The sequence below is a fragment of the Megalobrama amblycephala genome, linkage group LG22 (assembly GCF_018812025.1).
Source record: "Megalobrama amblycephala isolate DHTTF-2021 linkage group LG22, ASM1881202v1, whole genome shotgun sequence".
In the NCBI taxonomy this organism is placed as follows: Eukaryota; Metazoa; Chordata; class Actinopteri; order Cypriniformes; family Xenocyprididae; genus Megalobrama; species Megalobrama amblycephala.
In genome coordinates this window covers 6,679,821-6,692,723 of record NC_063065.1, presented here as the reverse complement: position 1 = coordinate 6,692,723, position 12,903 = coordinate 6,679,821, and the positions used below count along the sequence as shown (strand labels likewise).

General features: G+C 36.5%; 1 protein-coding gene across 1 annotated transcript in view; it reads left to right on the top strand.

Moving 5' to 3' along the window:
• Nucleotides 1–3,209: 3,209 nt before the first annotated feature.
• The window catches only part of nrbp2b (nuclear receptor binding protein 2b), a 31,105-nt gene continuing 21,411 nt past the window's right edge, over nucleotides 3,210–12,903 (top strand). Inside the window, exon 1 of the mRNA XM_048174635.1 lies at nucleotides 3,210–3,678. Within this exon, the coding sequence (XP_048030592.1) occupies nucleotides 3,559–3,678 (120 nt within the window). The 5' untranslated portion in view covers nucleotides 3,210–3,558. The remainder of the gene's footprint in view (nucleotides 3,679–12,903) is intronic.

The following is a 12,903-nucleotide window of genomic DNA, read 5'->3' as shown; positions in this document are numbered from 1 at the left end:
ACTTTTGCTCTTTTGTAACCATGTCATTCTGTGCTCTAGATGCCTGTTGAGAAACTAGGTTTGTGTATATATGTGCATCTTTATTGGGCACATTTAGGAAATTTGGTGTTTCCATTGATTTATATAAAGAAATGTAACATTACAATGAATTAAACATAGACTAAGTAATTAGCTACAACATTCAGTGGTTGATCAGAACCCTGGACAGCACCTTTCTGCAAACCTGTGAGACACTGCTTGTTATAGATGGCGAAGGTGACTTCAGCTTATGCTGAGATACTTGTTATTTTTTGTCCTCAAACAGGCTGTTTCACTTTGTTTTGATAGAGTGAATGGAGCTGACATTAAATATATTTAAATAAAAATGCTTAAATTTGTCAGTAGACAAGAAATATTGATATTGATATTAGATGTTGAAGATGCTGAGGAAGGATTACTGAGACAGAATAATGAACAAAAAACAACAACACTGAGTGAGTAAAAAGAAAGACAATATCTGTGATCCTGTTAAAGATATACTTTCATAAATTAAATGTAGCTTAAAATGTGATTTGACTAAAAAAATCCCTACATATTTTAGATTTAGTATAACAAGCTTTGCAAAGCAAAATTATTTCATTTGAATTCTGAAACATGCCAAGAGCAATAAGAGAACAAATACATGATTTGTATTTGTTAGAAATATTATATTTCTATTTATCATTTATGTGCATATTATTAATATTTTAAACAGACTTGAAGCTAAATTTGTGTGCAAAACGTATAACATATTTTAATATATTTATAGAAAATATAGAATATATTCAGATATATATAAAGTCATATTTGTAAGCAATAAGGTACGAGAGGCTGTGCTGTATCGTGAGTAAGTCACCGCTTCAGCTGAGACTTATTCACGATACAGCACTAGCCTCGAGTACCTTATTGCTTTTATAAAATGGTTACCTCACAATACGAATATTAAAGCCAAAAATATGTATCAATGCAACTTTCATGAAGTAAAATCATTAAAAGCCTTCCCTCTGCCGGAAAAAATAGTCCCTGACCGTGAACAGCAACAGAAGTTACATTATTACGCCATTAGATGGTGGTAAAGACTATCTTTATGAGTGAGTCACTCAGTAGCAAAGACTTTTATATTGAAAAGACTGAATTGTTGCGAACACGGAACAAAACTTAACTGACAAATGTTAAATGCCAAATGACTAGCGCCAAAGACTGTAGAACCCAAGAGGCGACACTTTGATAGTTTTTGGGTATCAGCCGCTAGATGGCGCTCCGGTAGCGCGGCCGCCATAATGGGGTGAAAATACTAACTGGACCATAGAATCCTTCACATCTTACGCACCCAAAATTGGCGAATTTCACTGCCAAATCAGAAGCGCAATAGAACAGTTTTTTAAAATTAAGTCACCAGTAAATTGTATCCTACAGTAAATGTTGTATTGGCTTATATATGTTTTATTTTACCAGTTGTGGAATCCAACCATTCAACCATCTGAGGTAAGGTAGTTAACCTAGCCTACTTTATTGAGTATTTCCATTTTATGCAACTTTACACATTTATTAATAGTAAATAATTAATACATTTAAGATCATCATGTTTGAGGCAAACAATATATTTCAGACCTAGTGGAGTAATAGTAATAATAGTATCTAGGTCTGAATTGAAATATATATATTTTATGTTTTAATGGATCACGCTACAAACATAATGATCTTATAATACATGATGCATTGCTGTGTCCATTATCCCATAACTCCTTTTGGACAATTTTGCTATAACGGACATTAGACAACACTGCAAAATCAAGCTGTTATATTCATATATTTATTGTCCAACATTCCCAATTTTTCTGATGCATGTCGCTTTCACCACAAAATGGCGGAAAAGCAGGGCCGCTGCTGGGCGCCGGTGTTGCAATGGAACGTTCTATAGGTTGTTTGCAATCACGTGGTTCTGGTGGAGGGCAAGCAGTGAAAATTAGAATGGGAGAGAGAGAGAAAAGTCCGCGTACTGTGCTGGTTTAGAAAGGTATAAACAGAAAATAACGTGATCTTTATGTTATGAAGATGACCGACTTTTCCACTGAATTGAAAGACTTTCCTGCCATCGAGGAGGCAGATATAGAGAATGTGAAGCTGCCGTCACACTGCGTTCAGTTTTAGTCTGGGTTTGTTTATATCGCGCTGCCTTTCTGCTAGTGAAGTTAGGGCAGTTTATTTTGATTTTCTGACGTGATTGTGAAAAATGTCGCCATTGTAGGTCATTTATGCTGAATTGAGAATTGCAACAGGAGCTCACATCATCGTTCAAAGAAAAAACTGGACGGTGTAATACCATTGTTGCCTATAGCCTACGTGTAAAAACAGGAGGCAGGAAGACGCCGTACTGTATATCAAATCTAATAATGTCACTCATTTAACCCACTCCCTATCACTCAATAAAATAACCACATAGTATTTTGAAAGTGTTGTCTTTGTTGTTGAGTCGACTTCTGTCAGCTTGTTAAACATTTATTTATTTGGACATTTTCTACCATATGATGGCTGAAGCAGCAGCGTGTGACACTGTTCTCATGGTAACCAGATCAACATTGTGAACGGAATACTACAAAACTGAAGTGAAAATGATATAAACACCTTCTGGGTTCTCGATTTTATCGATTTGAGCAACCATAAACGGCGCAAAACATACGAAATTTTGAGTTTTTGATAGGATATATAGAAAAATAACTCCCTGCCCTCCAGACTCATTCGCGCTGCTGCTGTGACGTCATGTGCAAACAACCTATTCTTTGCTAGCGCTGTCAGTCACGGAAAACCCCTTAACTGTTAAAAGGACAAGATATTGCAGTGGACATTTAAACATATTTTTTATTATGAACATAGGACTGTGCTGAAGGAAAATGCTAAATATGAATGCAGATCTTGATCTCTTTCTCATACTCTTTGCATAATACAGTAAGCTTCAATGAACAATATCAATTGAGAACAAACAGTTTAGTTGCTAAGAGTGGTTGGGTGAAGCGGTCACAGCCGTGTTTTTTCGTGAATAAAACACACAGCTATTGACCAATCAGAATCAAGGAACTAACAGTTTTACAAATATAAAATACACATTACTTAATTTTGAAGTGGACATGTTTTAATAACACATGTTGTGTGGTCGTGTCGTCTCCAGTGATTACGGTAATCTGTGAGCCAACAGTTGCGCTCGGTGTGAGCGTGTGTGCGTGTGTCGTTTTTTAAAGCGGTAAACTGCTGTGCTGAAGGAGAGGACATTTTATTTTCATCAACTCTTTTTTTAAATATGGAAACTAGCGTGCAATTTCTTTTGTATTTTATGGAATATTAAAACGAACGGGGCACGCCGGAAACTATCGACACAGTCATCAGTTCCTGACAGAAAATAATGTCCATAGACGGTGGCGTATTAAGCATTGAGTCATCTCGCGTGGACGTCCACAAAGCAGCGCGTCATTTCAACGCTGTTTTGAGGTGTTTCCTTCGCAACGTCTGCGCAGCGTTTGTGTCCCTGTCATTCTGAGGCGTATAATGACTATGTCAGTCCCGGAGAGAAACTCTGGATCTGAGGAGAAGGAAGAGGAGAGCGAGGATGAGAGTGAAATCGTGGAGGAGAGTCCGTGTGGACGCTGGCAGAAGCGAAAAGAGCAGGTACCTGCTGCAGACACGCATGTCACTCGTTAATCGTGTCTCAAAATCTTCCCAACTGCCTAAATAATCTGCTCGCAATCATAAATGTGCTTGTTTTCAACACGATGCCCAGAAATGCTCACTATGATGCTGAAGTAGACAGGGCGCTATAGGCTGAACATCACTGTGATGCCATGCTGTCTGGGTTGGCGGCACACAATGATCCCTAAAAATGCTGTCTAGGTTGTAAGCCCATTGTGATCCGTAAAAATGCTGCTTCGGCACTTACTAGGCAACTCATTTTCATGTCTATCTAGGTATGCAGTTCGCTTACAGTACTATGATACCCAAAAATGCATTAAAGGTAGGGTAGGCAATTTTTTTCATACACACTTTTGGTTATACTGGTTGAAACTCTCTTGACATCCTGATAGCAATCAATAATAGAAGTGGTCTAAATATTAAAACATCTTCTGTGGAAGTCTCAGGACCCAAAAATGTTCGTCCAATCATTGCATTCGGTCCGAATGCAATGATAGGATGTCTTACCTGCCTGTCAACATATGTATTTCTATACCTCTGTGCACCCTGCTTGCGCAGACATCACACATCATCATTCTGTAAGGATATGTAAGGCGATGCATCATAGAAACGATTAATTTCAACACCCTTAGTAATTTAACGCTATCTCTCGTGATGTTTTGGAGGAGGCGTGGCTTTGGAAAGTGCTCTGAAGGGAGGATGGGAGGGATCTCATGCTTTCAAAGCATACTATTGCTAGCCTCTCCGAAATTGCCTACCCTTGCTTTAAGCTTACTATAATGCACAAAAAAGGCTGTCTGGGTAGTAAGCTCACTCTTAGGCAGCTCATTATGATATGCACACTATGCAGGTTGAAAAATTACTAGATATATGTTATTATTATGACCCACAAGTACCCAAAAATGCAGCTTACTTATGCAGACTGCTCCCTATGATGACCTAAAATGCTGTCTAGGTAGGCAGCTCACTATTGTTGCTCAAAAATGCAGTTTTCTGTATAGGCAACTTGATGTCCTGGTAAGACGCTTGTTAAAACGGCGTAGGTAGGCAGATCACTATGTAGGCAGCTCACTGTGGTGCCCAGAAATGTTTTGTACTGTAGGTAGGCTGCTCGGTATTTGTTATTCATCTGACATGGAAAACAAGATTATTGCATAATTTTAGTGACATGGCCATGGTTAGTGATCATTTTTTATTTTTTTTCATGGTTTAATAAGGTTTTAGAAATAAAGAAATATTTAATTGAAATTGTTTGTATCTAAATTCATAATATATATATAAATAAAATAATATATGTAAATGAATTATATATATATATATATATATATATATATATAATTCATTTTATTTTATTTTTATATATATTATGAATTTAGATAATATATGTATCTTAAATATTACCAAAAGGCCTAATTATAATGTAGATTTTGGTTTAATAAGGTTTTAGAAATAAAGAAATATTTAATTGAAATTATTTTGTATTAAATGTATATCATTTATTATCATATATTATATATTATAATAAATGTAGTTTAATTTATGAAGGTTTAAGATTAGAATTAAAATTGATGTAATTTAATCTCAATTCATATTTTTTAATTTATAAAGACCTAATTAAAATGTAGGTTTTGGTTTAAAAATGTTTTAAAAAGAAAGAAAAATGTAAATGAATTTATTTTTTTCACTTTATTAATATATATATATATATATATATATATATATATATATATAATATTAAATATGAGATAAAGATGAACATATATATATATATTATTGCATGCAGACTTAAATATAATGTAGTTTAAAATGAAAAGAATAACAAACAAAAACAAGCAAATTAAATGTCTCAGAGTGTCAGAATAAATTCAGTCTCTTTGTCTGTTCAGACATTAAAAGTTCAGTGCAGATAACATGATTAGAACTTACTGAAGGTTATCACAAGCTTACACACTTTCTCATCATTTATATTGCCGTGTTGAATGCATTAGTTGGAACGTCCCCTAATGCTGTTTTTCCATTCATTGGCAAATGGGTGAGTAAAGTGGTGCTGTGAACCTAAAGTGGTGCTGTGAGTAAAGCTTTATTAAACCATGCTTCCCTTTAGCATTGTACTGTTGAATGACTACTTTGAAAAAGTATGCATTTGGTGGAAATGCTACTCTGGGTTTCTCTTCACAGTGGGCTTACAGATGCATCCACTCTTATTACTGTACTTATTTTAAAGCCTGTTTTTTTTTTTTTTTTTGGCTTTGAAACACAGAAACAGACATTTCCTCTTTCTAAAATAGAACCAGAAAAAGCCTCCTGATTCTCTTGGAAAGAGTTCAGCACACTAGATGAACTGTGTTTTGTTCAGTAGCGACAAGAGAAACCGAGGCAAGATGAAATACAACTTATTTAATTATTAAATGATCAACCGACCATGAATAAGGTGGTCTGCACACAGAAGTGCACATTTTCCATCCTGAAGATATTTGTAAGTTTTTATATCGGTGATCTAAAGAACTTCTGCTGTCGTCCACAATTATCGAAGTATCATATTCCTGCACAGATTGACAGTTTAGACCCAGTTCGACTAGTTTGAAGCAAGAGGAGTGTGTCAGCTCAGCTACGTTAGAAATTCACTAATGCAGCAGCACTTAGATGTTCTGATACCATATTATCCTACTGCTTGAGTGATGCTTTCCCATTACGTTACTTAGAGCAGGAATCAGCCATGACGTGATACTTAGCATGAGGATGTCTGACTCTGTTAGTATTGATAGATCTTTCATGGCATTACAGATGCAACATATATCATATATGATATGAATCAACAATGTACACTCTCAAAAGGTTCTGAAAGGTTTTTGCAGCAATGCCATAGAAGAACCATTTTTGGTTCCCTAAAGAACCTTTCAATCAACAGTTCTTAAAAGAACCATTTTTTATTCTTCTTGTGAAGAACGTTTTTAAAATCTAAAGCACCATTTTCCATCATAAAGAATCTTTTGTAGGATGGAAAGTTCCACCATGGATATTAAAGGTTCTTCACCATTAGGGGCTTTTGAATCTGGGTAGTTGTAGGAACTAGCCACCTGGGCGGTCCCCCGAGAACTAAAATTTCTCCCTATAGGGCCATTTTCCCAGTTTCGTTCGCACTGCAGGTAGGAACTCTGAAGTCGGCAGACGGTGACGTCATTTAAGCGTGGCATTCAGCAACATCAACAACTGGAGGATGGAGGACGCCATGATTGGAGCTGTGTTTTTGTTGTGTCTCATGGGTTTCGCGATAACGGAGATGAAATACAATTTCATATAATGAAATGCAATTGAAAGAGCAAAAAAGAGGGCTAAAAGACGAAATCTCTTACGACAACTTGCAGTGTTGCATATCATCGAACACAACTCTGCAGACAAAGGCAACAGGTAAATGCTATCTATCGCTGTTTTCCATGTTCTTAGGGCTTTCTATAGATATGGCATGGTTTGTATGGCATGTGTTCGGCCTATCAACGCACACTTAAGTCACTGGTAGTTTCTATTGTGCTGGATTAGACCCTACTCTGAAGTAGGAGCTAATTTAGTCCCTTTAAAAGGCGTTCCTATTACTAAAATTGTTCCCAGTTCCTTTTTTCGCCAAAAAGTGGGTACTTCCGCCAATAGTTATAGGAACTACGAAAACGTACTCCGATGTGAAAGCCCCTAGAGACCAATAAAACCCTTTATTTTTAAGAGTGTAGCAGTACTGTCTCCTTTACAAAGTGTAGAAGAAACTCATTTATATTGCTACAGTATTTATTTAAATATTTGTATATTTATATATTTATATATATCATTTTTATTGTTTTCTACATTATTTTTTAAAATGATTTCTATGAATGAATCTTTGCAAGGCCACATATTTTTCACTAGTATGAACTTCCTTCTTTTCACTGCAAACAACATTTGGACATGACTGTCAGAATTCACATCCTAGTGGCAGTCGTCATGAACTTTCCTTATGATCTTGAGCGACAACTCGGAAATCTTCCCCGTTAAGGTGCATCTCTTGCACTAAACTAAGGTAGTTTTGCCCACACTGACTTGCGATATTTCTTTTTGCGTCTCCTGTAAGTGACGTGACATTTGGCCAAGTATGGTGTCCCATACTCTGAATTTGTGCTCTGCATTTCACAGTGCACACACACAGCAGTGAGTAACACATACACACACACACACACACAGCAGTGAGGAATGCAAAAGCAAGATCCTTTGTCCTCCGAATTTTCACCATGGTGAAACGATCAAATTAATGCAAACAATAAACAGCTATGCATTTAGGACAAATAACCACCAATAATTTGAGTCAAAATACAGTGCCAGACAACATTAAAAATATATAAATATCAAATTAATAATTGGTTACTTATCAATGACCATGCATTTTTGAACGTTTTTAAATGTATCAGGTGTTTCAGATAAAGTTAAACAAAAAGTATTAAAGGTCCCGTTCTTCGTGATCCCATGTTTCAAACTTTAGTTAGTGTGTAATGTTGTTGTTAGAGTATAAATAAAATATGTAAAATTTTAAAGCTCAAAGTTCAATGCCAAGCGAGATATTTTATTTAACAGAAGTCGCCTACATCGAACGGCCAGTTTGGACTACATCCCTCTACTTCCTTCTTTAATGACGTCACTAAAACAGTTTTTTGACTAACCTCCGCCCACAGGAATACACAAGAGTTGCATTTGTAGAGTGTGTTTGTCGCCATGTCGTCGAAACGCTGTTATTTTCATCCCGCAGTCCAATCACCGGGTCTGATTCCGGCTCAAATTGATAGGGTAAAATTAAAGACACATTATTAAAATCTGATTTTAATAAATTAAATTAAAATCACAACACAGGAACCGCTGGCACAATCAGAACTCGTTACGTATTTCTGAAGGAGGGACTTCATAGAACAAGGAAGTCATCAGCCCGTTTTTATGACAGTGGAAACAGCGGTATACAGATAAGTAAATTATGTGAAAAATACTGTGTTTTTTTACACGCGAAACATGAACACGTGATATATTGCACACTATAAACACAATCAAAGCTTCAAAAAACCACGAAAAACGGGACCTTTAATAATTCTCACACAAAGACTAGACATGCTGCCGCATTCTGGATCATTTGTAAAGGCTTAGTAACGCTGGCTGGAAGGCCCACCAGTAGAGCATCTCCGGCATATTCTGTCAGGAAGGGTCTGATTTTCTGATGTTGTAGAGTGCAAACCTGCATGAACTAGGCCATTGTTGAGATGTGGGTGGAAAAACTCAGCTGGTAGTCAAACGTTACCCCCAGGTTCCTTGCTGTCCTGGTTGGTGTAAGTTTTGTGGACCCCAATTGCACAATGACGTTGTAGTCAACTGATGGGTTTGCAGGGATTACAAGGAGCTCTGTCTTTGCAAGGTTGAGCTGCAGATGATGCTGCAGATGTCTGAAAGGCAAGCAGATATACGAGCTGAAACAGTGGGTCATCAGATTTAAATGAAAGATGTTTTATAAATGGAGAAAGTTTTATAAATGGAGAAAAGAAGAGGACCGAGCACTGAACCTTGAGGCACCCCAGTGATTAGCTGATGGGAGACACACCTCCTCTCCATGAAAGAAACTTTGAAAGATCTGCCAGCCACCAAAGTACAGTACCTGTGATAGCCAAGTCAGAGAGGGTGGCCAGAAGGATCTGATGGTTAACCGTGTCAAAGGCCGCAGAAAGGTCCAGTAGAATAAGAACGAATGACTTGGAGTTCGCTCTTGCCAGCCAAAGAGTTTCAGCAACAGTCAGTAAGGCGGTCTCCATCAGTGATGTGCGGGTCAATGTATAAACAACCCGCACCCGACCGACGTTTTCAACTAACCCGCCAATATATTAATTATTATATAATATATAAATATATTAATTAACCCGCAACTTAATCCAGCCTGTGGAGGAGAGAAATGTTTCAGGACCTGACGTGGTGCGCTCAGAGGTGCAGCGGCGAGAGCAGGCAGTTCTTGAGGCGGCCCATCATTTTCCATTTCAGCTGTCTAGATGCATATTATTGATGAATGCGATGTTTATGTTTCGACCCTGCTTGAAGAATTAATCAGCAGGTCAACTGAGAGAAGGCCCACTTTTGGAAAAGTGTGAAAGCCCTTAGGAGCGCAAACTGTTCTTTTTCTGAATGCTGTATGATATAGCCTAGTGTTATGTAATAAAGGCTTGATTTATTCATTTATTTCGTTTCATTTTCTTAACAATTAAGTTGCTGCATGTGTTTATCCAGTCTAATCGAAGTGTGCGTCTCTCCCCCGACTTTCCCACCAAAAATCCCGCCCCCTCCCAGAAAATACATAAAACTGACATTAATGAGCTATATCAAGTCAAATATATATTGAAGCTATATGCGTTTAAAAGTAGCCTATTACAATGGTACAATGGCATTGCTCAGTTCAACGTGTTGGGAAATCGGGCATTTTGTCCCGCGTCAGCATTTATTCAAAAGTTAATAACGCTCAACATTGAGAAGGTAAATAAGGATTTCCCACTTGTATTAGTAGGCTTAGGCTATTTCGCCACGTGAATGCCCAATTGAAGCTCTCACAAGCACAAAATGCAGGGATAGAATATGTTAATAAAGTATTTATTAACGCATTTTAGACTAACAAAAACATGTAGGCTAAGCCAAAGACTGAGGCTACAATATCCATAAATAAATGTTCACAAATACCCATGAAAGTAAAACTGAAACCTTTAGTAAGTAAAACTGAAAATTACAAAGGTTTAATTGGCATCTTTATTTCAAACGACCCGACCGACCGCGACCCGAATCATTAAAAATATTTTTGGATGACTTGTAACCGCGGGTGACCGCAGGCACCCGCTCATTTTGGATCAACCCGCGCATCACTGGTCTCCATGGAGTGTCTGCTTTTGAAGCCAGACTGGTTGTCGTCAATTAGGTTGTTCTGTGAAAGAAAAGCAGAGAGCTGATTGATTACAACTGTTTCAAGCAGTTTAGCCAGAAAAACAGAAGAGGGACTGCTGTGGTGTTACATGTTGGCCTTTTTTTCTTCAAAGATTATTGGAGTATGTTTTACAAAAAATACTATTTAAGTCTTTCAACTTAAAAGTTTCACATTTAGTTTAATGTGAAATTTACTAGCAATTGTGAAAATTGTTTCAAAGTAAATCCAAAGTAAAATTGTTTCATTTTAAGTGCACAGTATATTAATAACTGTTTTTGTTTAGAGGGCAATGATAATAAATACATAGTGAAAGTTTCAATGTCTTGCAGTAAAATGGAAATGGAGTTGCACATGAATGTTGTGGGGTCAAGATCAGTCAGACAGGTGCACAAGAGTGGATACTGTCGCCAACACACACCATGAGCTTCGGTCCCTCTGGAGATGTCAGCTGAACAAGCAGACTTGTGTTAATTAAAGGAACAGCCCACTATTTCACATTCCCCACTAATGGTATCGAAGATATGCCATTTAAATGTCTCATCAGCTTTACAAGTACTACATTAAACTCAGGAAGTTACAGATTTATATCTTCTGAAATGCAGAGCACAATTACAAAAATATCACAGTTTGCAATGCATAATCAGGAAGTCATTGTATTATTGTATGCATTTGACATGTATCCATCAATAGCTATTTCTACCACTGAGAAATGATTTGAAAATACTTTTTAGAAATTCATTCTGATTGTTTCCACTCTTCCAAAGATGTGAATAAAGCATACAGGACAAACATACATCATACTAAGTATAAATATTTAGTTACAGATAGTGCTGCATTATGAAAAGCAGATTTGTCAGTGTTATCCTTCACAAATGGCTGTTGAGGACATGTTTGGATTTTTGTGGCCTCAGCAGGAAATTGACACTTGGATTGTTTTCATTACCTGAGTTCCTCCGGGGAAGAGCAGGAAATGTCATGTCAGAAATAAATTTTCAGTTTCTTTATTTATCTGCTGTCCTAATACTAAAGCATATGATCAAATATTGAGTATTGTTTGTTTCAGGTGTACATTTCATGACCTTTATTATTTCCAACTGGTATTTATGGGCAAATTATTCTCTTGTAACCTCATACAAACTCATATATCTGGAAATCTCAGGCCTGGAGGGGGTCTTTTTTTTTTTTACAGCTTTGGTTAGGTAATGCATTGGGTAGTAATTAATGTCTCTTTATAGCTTTTTTTTTTATTAAAGTTCTGTTTTCCAATAACATATGAATGTTACTTTCAGAACCACAGATGCCATTAATGACTGTTGGAATGGCTTCATGCCATTATAGTTATTGATTCTTAGTTTTTGGCTCCAACATGCATTTGGCTGGGATGCATTTCTTTACCTTTTAAATTCAGTTTTCAAATGTTTTAATGATCTCTTTTTCTTAGAATGTGTTGCTCTGAATTCTATGGAAAATTCCAAGGAAATTTGGCAAGAATTTACTTTGAAGGGTGTCATGTCATGTTTTACAGTCACAGATCTTTCAGATAATTCTACAGATATTTAAGAAATCAGTAAATCAATTAATAAATTGATGAATAAAATGAATCAATTTATGATCATCAATAAATTGATAAAATAGTCTACAATTTGATAAGTATGCAATAAGGTATTGAGAGGTTGTGCTGTATTGTGAATAAGTCACGGCTGAAGGGCGTTGTTAGGCACAACTCGAAGCCTCGAGTACCTTATTGCTTTTATAAAATGGTTACCACACAAAACAAGTATTAACCCTCTGGAGTCTGAGGCTGATTTGGGGCCTGGAGAAGTTTTGACATGCCCTGACATTTGTGCTTTTTTCAGTTGTTCATAAACATATTAATGGAAAAAGTGTCATTACACTGTATTCAGCACAAACTAGGCTACAATAATATGTGAGGAACATGTATGTACATGTTTGTGTTTTTGAAGGAATAACATTTATGCGTGGTTATTGAAAAAACAAAAAACTTAAGTCACTGAAATAAGGCCAAAAAAAGTATAGTAAATCTGTGTTTACAATACTTTAGGGTATTGGAGGTTGTAAACTAGAGTTTTTGCTTCAAAATTATGTAAAAATTATGCTGCCTACTCCTTCATATAAAACAATATATTGATTTAGTTTTTGTAAGACACTTTTTGCCAAGAAACACAGTATGCGTGGAGGCGTGAATCACCACTGAATAATGGGCCATTCTCACCTGAGAAGACAAAAGA